This window comes from Mus musculus, chromosome 6 (genome assembly GCF_000001635.26).
Source record: "Mus musculus strain C57BL/6J chromosome 6, GRCm38.p6 C57BL/6J".
NCBI classification, from domain to species: Eukaryota; Metazoa; Chordata; class Mammalia; order Rodentia; family Muridae; genus Mus; species Mus musculus.
Genome location: NC_000072.6, coordinates 70155555 through 70177731, shown reverse-complemented (window position 1 = coordinate 70177731; position 22177 = coordinate 70155555). Strand labels below are relative to the sequence as shown.

General features: G+C 38.9%; 1 gene segment (V, D, J or C) and 1 further gene; one reads left to right on the top strand and one right to left on the bottom strand.

Moving 5' to 3' along the window:
- The window catches only part of Igk (immunoglobulin kappa chain complex), a 3171119-nt gene that overhangs the window by 549023 nt on the left and 2599919 nt on the right, over positions 1–22177 (bottom strand).
- On the top strand, positions 5462–5923 carry Igkv8-27 (immunoglobulin kappa chain variable 8-27). The segment is given in 2 exon segments: positions 5462–5510; positions 5613–5923. Coding segments are annotated over 2 exon segments (360 nt in total).

Below are 22177 nucleotides of genomic sequence, written 5' to 3'. Positions count from 1 at the left end.
AGGTTCTCCCTTATGGCCCGTAACCATAATAACCAAAGACTCAGGAACTGGTGTTCAGTTCTAGGCATTACAATTAGTATCATTGTGTTTATTTCAGATAAGGATGAGGTTTAAGATAAACGTCTTAAAATTTCATCTGGAGCAGAAATGAAACAGTTTGTTCATCTTTTTGTGTGTCAACACAACATTGGCTAAAATATATTCTGTAAAATCAGGAACTCATTGTGGCCATTGTGCCAGCAGTTCTCATTGCATATTTACCCCTTTTCATTAAGCTAGCACCTTTACATATATTTGTATATGTGTGTATATGCATATACACAAATCTGCATATATGTATATATGTACATAGAGAAATTGTGTGGTGTCTAACTGCAGTGTTTACTCCTATTGGCTAGTGTTCATGGTACTGAAAGGTACTCTGCTTTCTACCTCAGGGCTATCTACCAAGTTAGTATAAATCCTGTGACTTGAGTGATTGTGGCAGTAAAGGACTTCAATGTATGATTTTAAGGTCCATACCATGAGATTCCTCCCATGCCTGACATTCTTCTGCTAGCCAAGAACCTAAGACCAGATAGTCCATGGACCTTGGGGAAACTATTGTATCCCCAGATACTATTGGTCTGCCTAAGGAACACAGGAAGTAAATGACTCCTAATGACATCCTGCAGTGTCCTGCTCATCCATCATTAGAGGAGCTTCTTCCTGCAGTGGATGTGAAGAAATACAGAGACTCACAAGTGGACAAAGCATAGAGAATGAGGGACCTTGAAACACTCAGGTTTAAAAGGAATGTCTTCATCAAACACATCCCTGAGAGCTCAAGGATCTTTAAGGAAGAGGAGATAGAATGATTGTGAGAGCCAGAGGGGATGAATGACAGCAAGCAAACAGTGTCTTCCAGACACAACAGGAATGGTGCTCACGTGAACTAACAGAGATTGTGGTAGCATGTAGAGGTCCAGCACAGGTCTAAGTTAAATGGCATCCTTGTGGTAAGAGGAGGAAATAGACAAGAGCTTTCCTCCCTAACCAAGAAACTATTGCCAAGCAGCAACAACTCCCAAAGTGGAAATTAATTTTCTTCAGTGCCATCTCTCTGCAGTTGTACACACCACTGAGTGGTATTTTTGTTGATATTTTTGGCTTATATTCCTTTATTTTAGCATTTTTTACATTACTGGTGTTCATTTATATGTTAAGGTTTCTGATTTTGTGTTTTATGTTCATTGTGTGTTTCTCTTGCTTTTTCTTTAATACATTTATATGTGGAATATATATATATATATATATATATATATATATATATGTATATATATACATATATATATATATGTATATTCTGGTCTTTTTTCTAAAGAGAGAGAGAGAGAAAGAAGGCATGGAAACGGAAGTGAATGGTTGGAATGGGAAGGTGAGAAGGATGTGAGAGGAGCTGAAGAAAAGAAACCATGATCACAAAATAGTGTATGAACAATTTATTTTCACTTAAAAGGAATCAACATTAACTTCACATTCATGAGATATTTCTGCATAACACATAAATAAATGTTTATACAATATCTATGTATTTAGATCATATGTAATGAAGAATTTTTTGAAGATGTAATTTTTAAATTATTTCTATGTGTATGTCTTTGTGTGTATGCTAAATATGTGTGGGTTACTTACTTCATGGGCCATAAGAGGGCACTGGTTCCTTTGGAACTGGAGTTGGTGGTGGTGGTGAGGCACCAGATATGGGAGCTGAGAAACAAATGGATTCTTATGCAAGAGCAGCAGGTGCTAGTAATCACTGAGACATCTAAATCATATTTTTCAAAAAGCAGTAATTCAGAATGAACTAGTTTTAATTTGTTTATTTTTAAATATGGAATCTCTTAATGTATCACAGGCTAGCTTAAATCTTGTTTAGTAGCCCAAGCTGCCTTGAATCCATGGAAATTTTTATGTGTCAGCATCTTATGTGCTGCAATTCCAAGTGAACCCTACCTTGTATATCTTACCCAAAACAATATTATGTTAATGTTTTAGATGAAGTATAGAAAATCCTTCCATGTCTACTATTTCCTGTCACTGATATTGGGTAGCCACAAACATTCATCCAGAGAGTAAAAGATATGTGATTCAATAGCCAAGTTCAGCCTTGTATTGACTCAGGATATTTTGCATCTCAGACTGACTGACTTTCCCTAGGCCTCCAGGCATGGTGGATCCATGGAAGAGGCTGCCGTGTCCCAGGAACTCAAGATAATCAACGTCAGACTTCCTGGCTCCAAAGGCTGGAGGAAGTTCATCTGTGTTATTTTGAGTCAGTTGGATTGTAGTACATTTTAAACCACAGCCCAAGGAATCAAATGCACCAGGACATATTGTGGAGACCATATTTGTGGGAAAAGCAGTAAATAAAGTTGTCAGGCTTTTGTGATTCTACACAAAAGAACATGGAAATTTTACCTCCCAAGCCCCTATGCTCTCTCCTTATATTCTGTGATAAGCCCATGTTTAACTGCAGGCATCTTTGTATTTGTCAGACCCCTGTCTCCATCTGTCCAATCTGAATGAGCAGCCATAAAAGACATGGGAGCACAGTCTGAGCTCACTGGGTTGTCACAAAGTGAAGTATAAAGTTTAATGAGGATTGAAATCATATGACAACTTATTAGACACTGATGGGGATTGTTGTTCATCTGGTATATTCTTCAGTTTGATATTGGGAAATATTTTGTTCGTTCATTCATTCATTCATTCATTCATTCAAGTTACATCCCAATCACAACCCCCTTCTCCTCCCAGTCTGCCCGTTAGACAGTTTTCTACCCCATATACCTGTCCATTCTCCTCTGACAAAGGGGAGGTCCCCATCATACCAAAGGTACCAACCCACTCTGGCACATTAACTCACTTCAGAACTGGGCACATCCGTTCCCACTGAAACCAGACCAGTCAGTTCAGTTAGAGGAAGAGAGTCCACAGTCAGGCAACAGAGTCAGGGAGAGTTCTTGCTCCCGTTATTGGGGGATTCACATGAATACCAAGCTTCACATCTGCTATGTGCAGTGAATGAGTAGGAAGGTGCTAGGTTCAGCCCATGAATGCTGTCTGGTTGGCTGTTCAGTCTCTGGGAGCCCCTCAAAGACCCAGGTTAGTTGGCTCTGTGTCATATGGAGTCTCCGTCTCCTCTGGGTCCCTCAAGCCTTCCCCTAACTCTTTCACAAGACTCCTTAAACATTGTCTCTTCATCTGTTTTGACCAGTGCGGGCCACCCCTGGATCCTCTCAGAGAACAATTATGCTAGGTTCCCCTCTACCCCCTATTTCCCTCCCCATCCCTTGCCTGCTGTGTTCTCTAGCATACCCAGCAGCAGTAAGGTTGATCTTTTCTTGCTGAACTCCATCTTGTGGTCCACACAGAGACCTGCAATCCTGGAGGCCTGCAGCCATCAGGGATCAACAGGAGAGAGTCCCAATCCAATTCCCTTCCTGCTGGCCCCTCCAGAAAAACACAGCAGGGAGTTGCTCCTATACTGTTTACTCTTTTATGTCCTGAGGCACAGCTCTGCCTGATTCTCTGGAGTCCTGCTACCATCCAGGACCTGCCCTCTCCTCCAGCAAGCTCAGCAGCTGTGAGGTTTGCCCTGTCCTCTATGTCCTATCTCTACTGGTCCACACCTCTACTGGAAATCCTGGAGGCCTGCTGAAACCTGGGACATCCAAAGACCTGTAGCTATCAGTGACTACCTGAAGCCATCAGTGACTACCAACTCTGCCTGTAACTCTGGAAGCCTGCTGCCACTCAGGACAAACAACTCTCCTTGCAATCTCAGTGGCCTGCTGCCATCAGATTACCAGCTCTATCCCTATCCCTGGAGTCCTGCGGCCCTCGGGGACATCCAGGTCTGCCAACACCAGAGACTCAGAGCTTTCTTAATCCACAAATTGTCTCTCTGTTATGTTGGTATGTTAGCAGTTTATAAGTGAGATCTGAACATGCTTATCACAATTAATTTAATGTTTTATACCTGAAAATTGCTGTATAAAATTATATACTTAATGAAAAATAGAAGAAAAATGGATACTGATTAAATGCATATTTAACTTCAATAATATTCTGGATTAATGTTAGAATGTTAATATCAGAATAATTAACTTTGGATAATGAGTTATTTGTAGTTAGTTGATTAATGATATACATCTGGAAATTTTGTCTCCACACATAGATTAGACTGGCCTAAGAACTTATGTATCTTAGGATGGCTGTAATCTTATATTTTGCTTCTATCTCCCCAGTTTTAGAATACAGATATGAATCTCACTTGTTATCATGATGTTTATTTTACTTTTCTGTTTCTTGTACTTTACACATAATACTGTATTTATGATTCATCTCATATATGCTTTCGTAATTCACTAACCTGAATTCAGTTGGTTACTTCATGTCTGTTATTGCAACTGATCTTCCTTCACACTCAAACATATTTCCCCCTTTGGATGTGAACAATCTCTGATGTTCGCTGTTCTCTGTAAATTCATTATGTGATTTATTGTGGCTGTGTCCCATTCTGAAGAATTTTTGAAGAGTGAGCAAGACCATATTTCGCCAGTTTTAATCCTGCTAATTTCAAGACTTCTCTTGAATATGCCTTTGTGGAATAAACTTTTTTGGTACTGATGGTGTCCAGGCATGATGAGTAGATGAAAACTGATTTGTTTTATTCCCTGCCATTTCCCCAAAGTTAGAACCCTCTTTAAGTTCCCTGAAGCTGTGGGAAACATGATTGTTAGTTTCTGTTGGGTTTGCCTTTACTTTGAGATTAAATCTTCTCTGATCCTATGCTTAAACTAATGTCCCCAAGGATTTCCACAGAGCTAATCTGGGCTTCTTCTTGCATCTCTGTCCCATGTTTATTTTGGAAGTTGGGGCCCGAATATCTGAGGCACTGTCCATGTTCTCCTTATAAGAGTAGATATGAGGATGAGAGACAATGAACAAATTTAGCTTCATTTTTAAATTCTTTTCTTTCCCGTCCTATTCATTACTATTTTTTTATAGGATATTTTTCTTGCTCTGTTTCTTTCCTGTATTCTTGTGATTTTTTTTCTCAGTATATCTTATCATGTTTTCTAGAATGGTTAATCTGAGATAGCTCTCCTAAAGTTTAAAGAAAAGTCATCTGATTTAAATATGTCTTGGATTTTAACCAAACCTTTAAATGACATAGTGGATTTCTGTTGGTGATAAGGAAGCCAACCACTTTCAGTGTTTTCTTCTGTTTTCTCTGATGGCATTTTTGCTTGTTGATTGACACCAGGCACCCACTCACACATTGCCCAGGCATTTGCTTTTTATTTACTGTCTGCTTTGCATGGGTTCCTCTAGCCCAGCCCAGCTGCTCAGAATTTATAAACTAGGCCTTTTCATTGTGACTGTTCTGCATCAGAAAGGCAGGGGGATCAAGATGGAATCACAGACTCAGGTCTTCCTCTCCCTGCTGCTCTGGGTATCTGGTAAGAAATTTAAAGTATTAAAATCTTCAAAGTTTCATATTTGTAATAACCAATTTATGATATGTGCCAGTGTCTATTTTCACTGTCTATTTATTATTTCAGGTACCTGTGGGAACATTATGATGACACAGTCGCCATCATCTCTGGCTGTGTCTGCAGGAGAAAAGGTCACTATGAGCTGTAAGTCCAGTCAAAGTGTTTTATACAGTTCAAATCAGAAGAACTACTTGGCCTGGTACCAGCAGAAACCAGGGCAGTCTCCTAAACTGCTGATCTACTGGGCATCCACTAGGGAATCTGGTGTCCCTGATCGCTTCACAGGCAGTGGATCTGGGACAGATTTTACTCTTACCATCAGCAGTGTACAAGCTGAAGACCTGGCAGTTTATTACTGTCATCAATACCTCTCCTCGCACAATGCTTCAGCCTCCTACAAAAACCTCCTTGAGGCTCTCACCAACTGCCTGCACTAAATAGACCTTGACATGCACACTTCCCCTTCTGAGAGCTGCTATGCCTGACTAACAGATGCAAAGTTTGGTTGTAAATTTATGAACAAATGGCCTTTTTGAAACCTTTGAATAGGAAGGCTTTTATAGGAAAGGAAATAAAGTCATCTGTGTTTTCTTTTAACTTCTTATGCTCAAATTCTGGGTACTGAATGTGATAAATTCATTATTTTGTATTCTTCAGTGCAAAATTCCAATGTGAATATCCAAGGGCTAAACTGAAAGCCTGGCAGCCTATATTCCAACTGGAATATACAGGAGAGAACTTGGAATTTGCTTTTCTCAGCTGTGAGAAGTCTTCCTTACTCTTGAACCCTGGCAATTTCCCTCCAGTTCTCTTTTTGGCTATCTTTATTTACATATTTATGCTGATTTCCATAAAAATATAGTAAAGATTATATCATACACATTGACAATCTTCATCCCCCTTGTTTCTTCTCTCTGTCACACTCTTTTCCTCCAACTAATGTACTTTCAACTGCTAGTCTTCCATCTATGTTCATGTAACATATACACTTGCCCATTCACATTCATACACTCATATACATGCATACACACAGAGTTTATGTGTCTATAAAAAACGAGGATGCAAATATCACAGAAAATGAGGTTTCACATTTTAACCAATATATCTGATCTATGCTTCCTATTCCTATTTCACCTGCCTCTGCTGTTTTCTCATCTACTTTACAAATGTGGAGACTGTGATACCTCATTCTACATTACACTAATGTAAACATGATTTTGGATCATGAGAATTGAGTTTGTATTTCTGTCTTATAATTATTAAAGTGTTTGAGATTGGTTGAGAAAAACTCTTTATTTCAATAAAAACAGTATGTTGACAAACCTCAAACATGTATTAATATTTATATTAACTGAAAAATTGTTTTTTCTTGTCATTCGTTTTTGTGACAAAGTATCATTGTGAAACAGGAATGTTGATTTTTTTATTTTTTTATTTTTTTATTACGTATTTTCCTCAATTACATTTCCAATGCTAGCCCAAAAGTCCCCCATGCCTTCCCCACCACTCCCCTACCCACCCATTCCCACTTTTTGGCCCTGGCATTCCCCTGTACTGGGGCATATAAAGTTTGCTTGTCCAATGGGCCTCTCATCCCAGTGATGGCTGACTAGGCCATCTTTTCATACATATGCAGCTAGAGTCAAGAGCTCCGGGGTACTGGTTAGTTCGTAATGTTGTTCCACCTATAGGGTTGCAGATCCCTTTAGCTCCTTGGGTACTTTCTCTAGCTCCTCCATTGGGGGCCCTGTGATCCATCCAATAGCTGAATGTGAGCATCCACTTTTGTGTTTGCTAGGCCTCGGCCTAGTCTCACAAGAGACATCTATATCAGGGTCTTTTCAGCAAACACTTGCTGTTATATGCAATGGTGTCATCGTTTGGAGGCTAATTATGGAAATGATCCTTGGATATGGCAGTCTCTAGATGGTCTATCCTTTTGTCTCAGCTCCAAACTTTGTCTCTGTAACTCCTTCCATGGGTGATTGTTTCCAATTCTAAGAAGGGGCAAAGTGTCCACACTTTGGTCTTCGTTCTTCTTCAGTTTCAAGTGTTTTGCAAATTGTCTCTTATATCTCAGTTATACTAAGTTTCTGGGATAATATCCACTTATCAGTGAGTACATATTGTGTGAGTTCCTTTGTGATTGGGTTACCTCACTCAGGATGATGCCCTCCAGGTCCAACCATTTGCCTAGGAATTTAATAAATTCATTACTTTTAATAGCTGAGTAGTACTCCATTGTGTAAATGTACCACAATTTTTGTATCCATTCCTCTGTTGAGGGGGCATCTGGGTTCTTTCCAGCTTCTGGCTATTATAAATAAGGCTGCTATGAACATAGTGGAGTATGTATCCTTACCGGTTGGGACATCTTCTGGATATATGCCCAGTAGAAGTATTGCTGGATCCTCCTGTTGTACTATGTCCAATTTTCTGAGGAACCACCAGACTGATTTCCAGAGTGGTTGTACAAGCTTGCAATCCCACCAACAATGGAGGAGTGTTCCTCTTTCTCCACATCCTAGCGAGCATCTGCTGTCACCTGAATTTTTGATCTTAGCCATTCTGACTGGTGTGAGATGGAATCTCAGGGTTGTTTTGATTTGCATTTCTCTGATGATTAAGGATGCTGAACATTTTTTCAGGTGCTTCTCAGCCATTCGGTATTTCTCAGGTGAGAATTCTTTGTTTAGCACTGAGCCCCATTTTTTGATGGGGTTATTTGATTTTCTGAAGTCCACCTTCTTGAGTTCTTTATAAATATATTGGATATTAGTCCCCTATCTGATTTAGGATAGGTAAAGATCCTCTCTCAATCTGTTGGTGACCTTTTTGTTTTATTGACGATGTCTTTTGCCTTGCAGAAGCTTTGCAGTTTCATGAGGTCCCATTTGTCAATTCTCAATCTTACAGCACAAGCCATTCCTGTTCTATTCAGGAATTTTTCCCCTGTGCCCACCCCTTCGAGACTTTTCCCCACTTTCTCCTCTATAAGTTTCAGTGTCTCTGGTTTTATGTGGAGTTCCTTGATCCACTTAGATTTGACCTTAGTACAAGGAGATAGGAATGGATCAATTCGCATTCTTCTATATGATAACTACCAGTTGTGCCAGCACCATTTGTTGAAAATGCTGTCTTTCTTCCACTGGATGGTTCTAGCTCCCTTGTCGAAGATCAAGTAACCATAGATATGTGGGTTCATTTCTAGGTCTTCAATTCTATTCCATTGGTCTACTTGTCTGTCACTATACCAGTACCATGGAGTTTTTAATCACAATTGCTCTGTAGTAAAGCTTTAGATCAGGCATGGTGATTCCACCAGAGGTTCTTTTATCCTTGAGAAGACTTTTTGCTATCCTAGGTTTTTTGTTATTCCAGATGAATTTGCAGATTTCTCTTTCTAATTCATTGAAGAATTGAGTTGGAATTTTGATGGGGATTGCATTGAATCTGTAGATTGCTTTTGCCAAGATAGCCATTTTTACAATGTTGATCCTGCCAATCCATGAGCATGGGAGATCTTTCCATCTTCTGAGATCTTTAATTTCTTTCTTCAGAGACTTTAAGTTCTTATCATACAGATCTTTCACTTCCTCAGTTAGAGTCATGCCAGGATATTTTATATTATTTGTGACTACTGAGAAGGGTGTTGTTTCCCTAATTTCTTTCTCAGCTTGTTTATTCTTAGTGTAGAGAAAGGCCATTGACTTGTTTGAGTTAATTTTATATCCAGCTACTTCACTGAAGCTGTTTATCAGGTTTAGAAGTTCTCTGGTGGACTTTTTAGGGTCACTTATATATACTATCATATCATCTGCAAAAAGTGATATTTTGACTTCATCTTTTCCAATTTGTATCCCCTTGATCTCCTTTTGTTGTCTAATTGTTCTGGCTAGGACTTCAAGTACTATGTTGAATAGGTAGGGAGAAAGTGGGCAGCCTTGTCTAGTCCCTGATTTAGTGGGATTGCTTCCAGCTTCTCACCATTTACTTTGATGTTGGCTACTGGTTTGCTGTAGATTGCTTTTATCATGTTAAGTATGGGCCTTGAATTCCTGATCTTTCCAGGACTTTTATCATGAATGGGTGTTGGATCTTGTCAGATGTTTTCTCTGCACCTAACAAGATGATCATGTGGTTTTTGTCTTTGAGTTTGTTATATAATGGATTACTTTGATGAATTTCCATATATTAAACCATCCCTGCATTCCTGGAATAAAACCTACTTGGTCAGGATCGATGATTGCTTTAAAGTGTTCTTGGATTCGGTTAGCAAGAATTTTATTGAGTATTTTTGCATCTATATTCATAAGGGAAATTGGTCTGAAGATCTCTATCTTTGTTGGATCTTTCTGTGGTTTAGGTGTCAGAGTAATTGTGGCTTTATAGAATGAGTTGGTAGAGTACCTTCTACTTCTATTTTGTGGAATAGTTTGTGCAGAACTGGAATTAGATCTTCTTTGAAGGTCTGATAGAACTCTGCACTAAACCCATCTGGTCCTGGGCTTTTTTTGGCTGGGAGACTATTAATGACTGCTTCTATTTCTTTAGGGGATATGGAACTGTTTAGATCGTTAACTTGATCCTGATTTAATTTGGTACCTGGTATCTGTCTAGAAATTTGTCCATTTCAACCAGGTTTTCTAGTTTTGTTGAGTATAGCCTTTGGTAGAAGGATCTGATGGTGCTTTAGATTTCTTCAGGATCTGTTGTTACGTCTCCCTTTTCATTTCTGATTTTGTTAATTAGGATGCTGTCCCTGTGCCATCTAGTGAGTCTTGCTAAGGGATTATCTATCTTGTTGATTTTCTCAAAGAACCAACTCCTTTTTTGTTTAGTTCTTTGAATAGTTCTTCTTGTTTCCACTTGGTTGATTTCACCCCTGAGTTTGATTATTTTCTGCTGTTTACTCCTTTTGGGTGAATTTTCATCCTTTTTTCCAGAGCTTTTAGATGTGTTGTCAAGCTGCTAGTATGTGTTCTCTCCCGTTTCTTCTTGGAGGCACTCAGAGCTATGAGTTTCCCTCTTAGAAATGCTTTCATTGTGCCCCATAGGTTTGTGTACGTTGTGGCTTCATTTTCATTAAACTCTAAAAAGTCTTTAATTTCTTTCTTTATTTCTTCCTTGACCAAGGTATCATTGAGAAGAGTGTTGTTCAGTTTCCACGTGAATGTTGGCTTTCCATTATTTATGTTTTTGTTGAAGATCAGCCTCAGTCCATGAAGGTCTGATAAGATGCATGGGACAATTTCAATATTTTTGTATCTGTTGAGGCCTGTTTTGTGACGAATTATATGGTCAGTTTGGAGAAGGTCCCGTGAGGTTCTGAGAAGAAGGTATATCCTTTTGTTTTAGCATAAAATGTACTGTAGATATCTGTTAAGTCCATTTGTTTCATAACTTCTGTTAGTTTCACTGTGTCCCTGTTTAGTTTCTGTTTCCAAGATCTGTCCATTGATGAAAGTGGTGTGTTGAAGTCTCCCACTATTATTGTGTGAGGTGCAATGTGTGCTTTGAAATTACTAAAGTATCTTTAATGAATGTGGCTGACCTTGCATTTGGAGCATAGATATTCAGAATTGAGAGTTCCTCCTGGAGGATTTTACCTTTGATGAGTATGAAGTGTCCCTCCTTGTCTTTTTTGATAACTTTGCATTGGAAGTCGATTTTATTCGATATTAGAATGGCTACTCCAGCTTGTTTCTTCAGACCATTTGCTTGGAAAATTGTTATCCAGCCTTTCATTCTGAGGTAGTGTCTGTCTTTTTCCCTGAGATGGGTTTCCTGTAAGCAGCAAAATGTTGGGTCCTGTTTGTGTAGCCAGTCTGTTAGTCTTTGTCTTTTTATTGGGGAATTGAGTCCATTGATATTAAGAGATATTAAGGAAAAGCAAATGTTGTTTCCTTTATTTTTGTTGTTAGAGTTGGCATTCTGTTCTTGTGGCTGTCTTCTTTTTGGTTTATTGAGGGATTACTTTCTTGCTCTTTCTAGGGCATGATTTCTGTCCTTGTATTGTTTTTTTTTTTTTTTTTCTGTTATTATCCTTTGAAGGGCTGGATTCTTGGAAAGATAATGTGTAAATTTGGTTTTGTCGTGGAATACTTTGGTTTCTCCATCTATGGTAATTGAGAGTTTGGCTGGGTATAGTAGCCTGGGCTGGAATTTGTGTTCTCTTAGTGTCTGTATAACATCTGTCCAGGCTCTTCTGGCTTTCATAGTCTCTGGTGAAATGTCTGGTGTAATTCTGATAGGCCTGCCTTTATATGTTACTTGACCTTTCTCCCTTACTGCTTTTAATATTCTATCTTTATTTAGAGCATTTGTTGTTCTGATTATTATATGTCGGGAGGAATTTCTTTTCTGGTCCAGTCTATTTGGAGTTCTGTAGGCTTCCTGTATGTTCATGGGCATTTCTTTCTTTAGGTTTGGGTAGTTTTCGTCTTTAATTTTGTTGAATATATTTGCTGGCCCTTTAAGTTGAAAATCTTCATTCTCATCAACTCCTATTATCTGTAGGTTTGGTCTTCTCATTGTGTCCTGTATTTCCTGGATGTTTTGAGTTAGGATCTTTCTGCATTTTGTATTTTCTTTGATTGTTGTGCAGATGTTCTCTATGGAATCTTCGGCATCTGAGATTCTCTCTTCCATCTCTTGTTTTCTGTTGCTGATGCTCGCATCTATGGTTCCAGATCTCTTTCCTAGTGTTTCTATCTCCAGTGTTGCCTCACTTTGGGTTTCCTTTATTGTGTGTACTTCCCTTTTTAGGTCTAGTATGGTTTTCTTCATTTCCATCACCTCTTTGGATGTGTTTTCCTGATTTTCTATAAGGACTTCCTCCTGTTTGGTTGTGTTTTCCTGTTTTTCTTTAAGGACTTGTAACTCTTTAGCAGTGCTCTCCTGCATTTCTTTAAGTGAGTTATTAAAGTCCTTCTTTATTTCCTCTACCATTATCATGAGATATGCTTTTAAATTTGGGTCTAGATTTTCGGTTGTGTTGGGGTGCCCAGGACTAGGTGGGTTGGGAGTGCTGTGTTCTGATGATGGTATAAAGATATATTGCTCTAATTAAGTCTTACAGGATACTCATAGTCTGCCTAATGTTGGTTCTGCAGGAATTTGGGGTTTAAATCCTGGTTTGATAAGCTGCCTCTTACAAGCAGGTATAGAAAGGAAGTGAGGAAGGAAAGGAAAGGAAAAGGAAAAAGGTAAGGAAATGAAAGGAAAAAAGAAAGGAAAATAGAAGTGTGAATGAATTGTTTTAAACATGGTATAATAAAGTCTGCAGTAGACTCATATTCTGTCTAATTTGGGCTCCATGGGAATTTTGGGTTAATATCTCTCGGGTATAGATGCCTTTCTGCTGTTCTCTTTAGGCCCCTCAAACCCAGTCAGTTTCAATCCACTCTGCTGCAGCCTATATCACTGCCCAAATCCCATTCAGAAGTTGGGGTTAGTGAATTTTTATCTCAGGTTAGTAGAGCTCAAATCAATACATTGTGCGCCATTTTGTTGTGGTAAATCATACCCTGGCAATAAAAACATGACTCAACTAATAGGAACACATGTTGCACACCTAGATTGGGCAGTTCTACTGCTACACTACCATCTTCCACATCTATGACACCCCTTAGAACTTACAGTTTCTCCAAGCCATGTGCTTCTGCTCCACTTTTCTTCTTCTTCCTCCTCCTCTGTGTCCTCTTCCTCTTCCATTTTCTCCTTCTTCTCTCTCCCCACCTTCCCTTCCACCTTCTCTTTACCTGCCCAATCATCAGCTCTCCTTTATTTTACAAATTAAGGTGGGTAGCAGGTTTACAGGAAATCACCTGAGTGCTGACTCATTCCTTGTTTGCAGCCACTCACAGGAGAATGGAATTTATATCAAATTTAATTAGCCCCAGGGCTATCAACAACAACTCTCCTGTTGGTCCACCCTTCCACAGTTTATTATTCCTCTTTCCCCCTGTCTCCAAGAAGATGATGCACCCCAGTCCTTCCCACTCCCTGGGGCTTCCAGTTTCCTGAGGGTTAGGAGAGTCTTCTCTCACTGACAACAGATCAAGCAGTCCTCTGTTGTATATGTGTCTGGGGCTTCTGACCAACTTTTGTATGCTGTCTGGTTGGTGGTTCAGTGTCTGAAAGACCTCAGGAGTTAGTTGTGATTGCTGGTCTTCCTATAGAGTCACCCTCTTTCTTAGCTTCTTCCAGCCTTTCCCTAATTCAACCATAGGGGTACCTGACTTCAGTCCATTGATTGGGTGTTAGTATCTGCTTCTGTCTCAGTTCCTTGTTGGGCCTCTCAGAGAACAGCCATGCCAGTCTTCTGTCTGTAAGCACACCATAGCATCAATAATATTGTTAGTCCTTAGAACATCTCCTTGAGATGGATCCCAAGTTGGGCTGGACATTGGACCTCCTTTCCTTCAGTTTCTTCTCCATTTTGACCCTGCAGTTCTCTTAGACAGAAACAATTCTGAGTCAGAGGTTTTGGCTGTCAGATGGCAACCCCATCTCTCCACTTCAGACTGTGGGAACTGTTGCCCTGTACAGAGCAGGTATCCTGGGAGGCCTTCAGACTGTAGAGTCTTCAGAGGGTCATATGTTGCTCTGGGTGCAGCAGACCTCTCAGGAGGCCTTTACCCTGTGTGTGTGGGTCTTCAGATGGGCAGACAAGCTGCTGATGTGCCCTGTCAGAAGGTACAGGCTGGAAAGGGGGTGGAGTTTGAGCAGAGGGGATTGATCCTGCATCTCCTGGGCTCTTTAGGGTTCCCAGCTCCTCTGGTTATTTGGGAATATCCCTTACCTGCTGCCCTGTGTGCAGCAGATCTCTTGGGAGATTATGGGGTCTTCAGAGGGGCAGATAAGCTGCTGATCTGCCCCAGCCAACCTGAGCTTTAAATACTTATTATAATGCATAGGGCATCAGTAAATATCAGTTTGGGAGTATATTTAGTTAATGATAATTTACATTTGTTCATGAATATACCTACTGATAGAGGAGCTGAATTATATGGTAGTTCCGAGTTTTGTTGAGAACTATCCACACTGTAGTCCTCAGTTTCTATATCAGGTAGCAGTCCCTTCAACTGCACATCCTGCTTACTCTTTCTATAACTCACCCCACCATTTCTAGTCATTTTTATGATTTCCTTTTATTAATTATTTAGGTGAAGTGAGTTTTATGTTTTTGATTTAGTTTCTATCGTTGTTAAAAGTGAGAAGAATATGTGAGCCATAAAAGATCATCTAGAAGTCACTAACCATCTTTAGAAGCACACAATTTATTGACAATTGAGACTTTTAAAAAAAAAACATTTCATGATGTCTATTCATGTAGAAGAAATTTAGATAACAAACATTCTTCTACTCTGTATTTCTGTAAATGGTGATGATGTAAGTAACATTAATATTTTGCCAACATGAAGTTATGTTTCTCATAGGGCGTAGAACTGAGCTGCATTTGGATGATCTGTTCTTCCTCTCACATGATTCTAGGCAATTTTCTATAATGTCTCAAAGACAAGTAACACATGATGGTACTTGGGCCATCTCAGCAGGGAGGCTTTTATTTAGGGTATAGCACTTTATGAGATTGTGTGCCTTACACATGGTAACCATAACATGAGCCTCCATGCTGCTGATTTTGAACATGAAATATATATGTCCCTTGGCCTATTGCCACTGAGCCTGTCAAGAAGGTTAAAGTCTACTTACAAAATCCTGAATCAGTAGGTGTGCCTACTGTCCTGGCTCATACAGCCTGTTTCAATAAATGTTTGCAGGAAGATCTGATTTGAAGTGCAAGAGATGAATATCAGTTTTCTAAATGCTGACAACAAGATACAGCAGAGTTTGAGACATCTCAATATCTTCAGAATATCCTTCAAGAATGAGACAATACTGTGAGGTCATGTGAAATTATTAGTCATTTAAATATTTTTGAAAATTTCATACTATGTTCTTGGTGGTTTTGTTTTGCATAGTTAAAATATCTAAATATTTTGAAATATAACCCAAAGTTTGCATGCCGTACAAGGCCTTGCCCACAGTATTTCATTCTTTGTATGTGCAATTACTACCAGAGCATATGTTTCCATTTTTGTTTGTTTTCTGTTGTGTGTGAGTGTGCATGTGTATGTGTATATTCTTTCACAAATGCAATATTCATGCTACATTCTATATGATGGCTAAGAAAAACTGTATTTTGTGCTAGGCACCAATTCTAACTTAGTAAAAGATAAGTCCCTAGCAATTCTGAATCCTTTTCTCCTTTCCAGCATTGTAAGACTGTTAGTGAATGATGATCTGCTGAAAGAAAGAGATTACATACTCATTAAAGAAAAAAATCCAGAAAGATGACACTTTAAACAATGTTATCCATGGCTGTATAAGAACCACCAGTACAACTTAAATCACATATTGACCCTTATTCTCATAGTGGGATACGTTAATACCTCACTCTTACAATAGACAGGTCATTCTATTAATTTTGTTTAAAAAGTTAAACAAAGAAATAATTGAGCTAATATATATCTATAGAACATTTCACTAAAACACAAAAAAATATACCCTTTTCAATATACCTCATGGTACTTTCTACAAAATCGATCACATACTCAGACATAAATCAAGTTCAACAAATACAACAAATTTAAAATAACTCCCAGCATCCTATTAGACTGCCATGGAGTAAATCTAGATATCAACACCAACAGAAACAACAGAAAGCTTACAAATGTATACAAGCTCAACAAGTCCTAGTCAGGAATTGGGCCAAATGGAGAATGGAGAATGGGTCAAAACAAAAAAAGGTTGAAATAGAAAACTGCCTAGGACTCAATAAAAATGAATACACAGCATACCCAAACTTATGGGACACATTGAAAACTGTGCTAAGTAGAAAGTTGATACCATTAGGGGTCTACATTAAAAAGAGAGATTTCAAACTAGGAACTTAACAACACAGTGAGAGCTCTAGAAAAAAAAAAGTAATCACCCAAGAGAAATAGATGGAACAAAATGTTCAAACTGAGGGATGAAATCAATAAAACAGAAAACAATGAACAATAGAAATAGTCAATGAAAAAAAAAAAAAGCTTGTTCATTGCAAAAATCAACAAGAAAGGCAAGCCTAAAGTGGAAATTTCTCTGGTTCTTTGGACAGTCAGTTGTGTTGGATAACATTTTGTGGGGAAAACAAGTGAAAGAGTTTTTCCCAAAGTGAACACAGGTGAAAGGATGTTTCTCTAAGTCATACTCATGAAGGAATGTTTCACTGAAGCAGACACAGCTGAAAGGATGTTCTGCTAAAGCAAGTCTGTGAAAGGACACATGATGAAGGATTCTTCTCTAATGACACATGTATTGGTCTGCCTTATATTGTGTATTTGAGCCCCATCTGCTGGGACTCCATAGAGAGAAACACACCAAAAACATTCTGGTGGTATGCTGCAGCTTTTTGCTGCTCCTGTGGACTTGGGCTGATTGGCAGTGATGTCAGCTGACACAAACACTCATGAATTTTTGCTTAGTCAGACTCACATGCTGAGGCAAGATATGTACTGAGGCAAGCCCCATAGAGAATATGTGATATTTGGAGGGAGTATAAATAGAACTCAACTGACTGTGAAAGGGGCTTTCTGGTAGAACTAGCTTTGCAACACTTCTTGGTCTCAAGTCTTTGATGATCTTTGCTTCATTGAGAGGGGCATTTTAGAGAACTTCTTGTGTCCCTGCTGGTCCAAATCCCTTCTGCTGACTTGTGGAGATTTGGATAAGGTCTAGCTGTTCCTGCTAAGTTGTACCACCACTGCTGTTATTCCAATACTACTGAACTGGACAACTGTTTGTGAGTGGATTGAGCTGCTGCTCCTGACTTGTGAACTGAACTGATTCTTGACAAAGCACATGGGATTTGCTCCAAAGAACAATTTCTAAACAGATCCACTCACTCTGTATCCTTTCTTTCCTACTATCTCTGCTGGATGGTTGGCTAGAAGGGAGGTTAAAGCATTTAAGAACCATCATTAAAATTATGATGAGAAAAATGAAAGCTTATAGGTTGTGCCCAATATGTCTCAGCTCCAATTGGTAATCTACTCCTAATGTAGAGGAAAAGGCAGATTATGAGGCATTAGCAATGTTGCTTATGGAGACTGACAAAATGGCATCTACTGCCACTGGATGGAATCCTGTCTTGCTCACGGAAGAGGTTTTATTTTTGGTTTTGCTTCATAGTTTTAATGTATACTATTTGAAATATTTTAAGCAGAAACCAACAAAGCTCTTTGGTTAGAGAAGAGTGCAGAATCGACTATGCATTTAGAGAGTGTGCAGATAGAAGTTCTTGGGGGAGGGGAGCAGTGGGAGGAGAAAAAGTTCTGTCTTGGTTAATGAGACCAGGAATATACCACATGATGAAATCACAAAGCAAACTAGGCTGGAAGGTAAACTGTCACCCACACTGCTTCTAGGGCCTGGAAAGAACAGAAAATGGTACAGGTGCAACAGGTTAATGTGCTGCCACGTGCACCACCAGAGATTTTGCTTAGATTTAGACAGGCACCTTCAGCCTTCCCAGTCCTTGTATAGTATATACCTTCTAGCAATTGTGGACAGGCTTATAATGAATTGACCCGGCAAATGATAGAAATATGAGATTGAAAATATTTCAGAGAGTGTATTATATTGTTGCTTACATTCCTCATTTCCCAAAGAAATGCTAAATAAGTGGCCTGCATTGCATAGGGTTATCTCACAATATTGGGAGGGATTGGTGCCAGCTCTACTAGAAGCTGGACACCAATTACAATGGTTGTCATGGTGGAGCCACGAAGGCACAAAATTTAGCATAACATAACTTAGCAAAGGAAATGAATGTTACTAAAGGGAAACAAACAAAAGGCCTGTCAGCTTGAGGCTGCACAGCAATCAATATGAGTAGTTTTCCATTGGTCATTCAGGAGGTACAAAACAGGCAAGAAAATCAAAATTAGATATTTCTGATATTATACATGCTACAGGAGAAAGTTCAGTTTAGGATCTGACCACAGATTACCTTATCATTTTGTCCCCAAAAGTTGACTATTACAGGCTAACCACTGATGTACATGGTCCCTTACCTTTAGGGACAGTAGGAATAATCTTGGGTAGAAGTGGATTAACTTTTCAAGAATTTATTGCACATGTAGGTATGGTAGGTATGGATAGCAAAAAGGAAATTAAAACTATGACATTGTGAAAAAGGAGATACAAATTGATGTAGGGGATAGAATTGCTCAACTGTTGCTGTATCCTTACATCAACAGCAAGGCTGCTCTAGTGGAAAGGATAGGGACTTTTGGCAGTACTGGGAACCATGTGTTCTGAAAAACAGTGGTTAATGACCAGAGACCCAAAGTGATGCTACAAGTGAATGTTGTTGACATAGATGTTTTGATGGATATAGGTGCTGATGTTAGCACATTTTCCCAAATGTCTTCCAATCCAGATTGACCACTTCAGAAGGTTTACACACAATTTATAGGGATTAATATTTTATCACAAATCAGACAAAGTGTCCAATAGATTACCTGTGTGGGATCAGAAGGTCAAACAGGGAAGTTGAGATTTTGCTACGCACATTCCAGTGAAGGTTGCTTGGCAGGCCAAGAAGCCTAGGAGCACTCACGAGGCAAAGAGATTCAGAGAAGCTCATCTCCTGGAGTTTTGGTGTTTCCATGGCCCGTATACGCATACCCTATCCCTGCATTTGTCTAGTGTATGGATCCATGTGCTGTCTTTTAGTATTATTTTATTATAAGTGCCTTTTAAGATTGAATTCTGACATAGCTAAGCCTTTGCCAGTATTCCAACATCCCAGAAAATACTTGAAGTGAACAAAGTTGGAATTTAGTAGGAATTCAGTAAGAAAGTTACCTATTCAGTAACTAAGTAAGCATTATAAAGGACGGGGAGCAGCTCAGGGCTGGTCTGCAGAGTGTTTACTTGGGACAGCAGCCAGTCTCATCAAAACAAAGGAATACACATTGGCCTAGCTAATAGGTAGGTTCACCATGAAAGAGCTAGGGAATCCCACTGAGACAGGAATCTTCACTACATCCAGGTATAACAGGCTATATTGCATATTAGAAGCAAGTTGGTGAATTCTTCTGACAAATGGAGATTCTCCACAGATACTTAAAAGTTACACTCATACAAGAATTTATCAAGGCCTAGGAAATAGGGGGGTTGTGGTATTGCATTATTCATGAGAAAGTCTGCTAGAGCAGAACCCCCTGGTGCTTGCTTTCACAAGTCTCCAAGGAGTAGCACAAATTATGACTATGGTGTGAAATCCTTAGGTGTCATTAAGCTGACCCTAGGCAGGACTGCTTTGTCTTTACTGTAAACATTTACCTGTTTCCTGTAAGTCGTTTTGAAGTCATTCCTTTGTTTTGTGTCAGGTAACTTCAATGTACTTTCCCTGCTGTGACATCCTACCTTTTGTTTGCTGTGTTATATAAGACTGGTGTTCACTTTATGACAATACATTCAGATTCTACACAACCTCCTGTGTGCATATGTCTGTCATTTTTGCCGACTGTTTGCCCATCTGCACCCAGAGACCCATCCTTTGCAGACAAAGGACCCAAGAGGGTCTGCGGCAAGACTTTATTTGGCTTACATAGTGATCAACCTATGGGGAAAGGATCTTTTACAACAGTGGGGTACACAAATTAATAGTCTTACAATTCCAAAAAAAAGCAAACAAGGAAATTAGATGTGATATGGTAGATTCTCCTAGGAAAGGTATTGAAACAGGTGATAAAGAACAATGACAAGCTGTGCCCATGGTCAGAAAATAGGACATCATAGGGATTGAGTTTCCAAATTTATAAAGAGACCACTGCTCTCATACTAACAGCCTTGCCCTGAAAATAGTTATAAAATCAGCCTTTCTGGTGAGAAGAGTGGTCCACAACAAAAGAAAAATTTCAGGCAACTGAACAATTGGTATAAGAGCAGCTGGAGGCTCAACATACCCTGTGTTTGTTTTAAAAAAGAATTCAGTTAAATTGAAGATGATAATGGGTTTAAAAGCAGTTAATAAGATAATTCAACCAATGGGTCCTTTACAGCCTGGATTTCATTTACCATCTTCGTTACCAAGACCTATAATAATAATAATTGACTTGAAATAATGTTTTATCTCAATACCCTTGTATGAAAAAGATAAAGGTTTGCTTTCTCAGTACCCATTATGAATAATAGCCATCCAGTATAGAGGTACCACTGGAAATTACTTCCACAGGGAATGTAAAATAGTCCAACTATATGTCAATATTTTATACAATAACCCTTTGAAATTATTTGTAAGCATTTTCCTCAATTTATCATTATATGGATGATATTCTGTTGACTGATTCTTACAGAGATGTTTTAGAGAATAAATTTAGGGTATCACAAAGAATTCTGCCATGCTGGGTGTTATAGAAAAAAATAAAAAGAGGAGATTCACTTAGGTTTTTTTTTTTTTTTTGATTATAAAATCAGTCAACAAAAAATTCTATCACAAAGGGTACCGATCTATTGTGAACAATTGCAAACTTTTGATTTTCAAAAATAATTGGTAGTTATTAACTGGCTGAGATATACAACTGGATTAAGTCCATATGAGTTAAGTCATTTGTTTCAAACAGTACATGAAGATTCGAATTTATACAGTTTAAAATGTCTAATGGCTAAAGCAGAATAAGTGATAATTCCCATAGAACAAAGACTGCAAGAGGCATAAGTGAATGGAATTGATCCTAAACTTGATTGTATTCTAGTCATTTTACTTTCAACTCATTCTCCTACTGGTCTCACTTTTCAAAGGAAAGATAGTATTACAGAATGCATTTTCTTAACTCATAAACAAAGTAAAAAATTGAAGATGTACATAGTAAAGATTTCTGAATTAATTATAAACGGTAGATTAAGTCTATGTCAGTTGGCAGGAACAGATTGTTGTACCTTGTTGTATGCCGGCCTGTGGCCTACATGAACCAGGTACACCTGGGAGGCAGGCTGGGGCTGAAAGAGACTTAGACTGTGAGAGAGATTAATGGAGACCAAGACATGATTCTGTTCAAAGCCTGCCAGTTTACTAAGAGACTGTGCTTATAAGGGGGAAGGCCCATCCCCCACCAGTCCATTCTTGGTGTCTGGAGCCATCCTGTAGGCAACAGTGCAAGATAGGGTGTTCCTCCAGAATATCTCAGGGGCCTCTCAGTAGGTAGCAGTGTCTTGGAGGAGAGCAGTGGCAGGTGACAGAACAATAGAGCCATCTAGGTTGGAAGGCTCCACCCTAGGTAATCTCCTTCTTAGTGGTAGCAAGGTCAAAGTCTGGATAAGCCTGCTTTGAGGCTGGGGGAGGCTACAGTACCTCTTACAAATGCTGGGATTGTGTCAATGTGGGTGATTAATGAGGATTAGCTAAAAGCTTGTAGTAACTTCTTGGGTGAAATTAATAGCAAATATGCAAAAAAAAAAAAAACCAAGCAAATACAGTTTATAAAAACGACTAATTGTTTTCTTTCACGTATAATAAAGAGCATACAAATTCCAGAGGCACCAAAATTTTTACATGTACAAATAAGATAGGG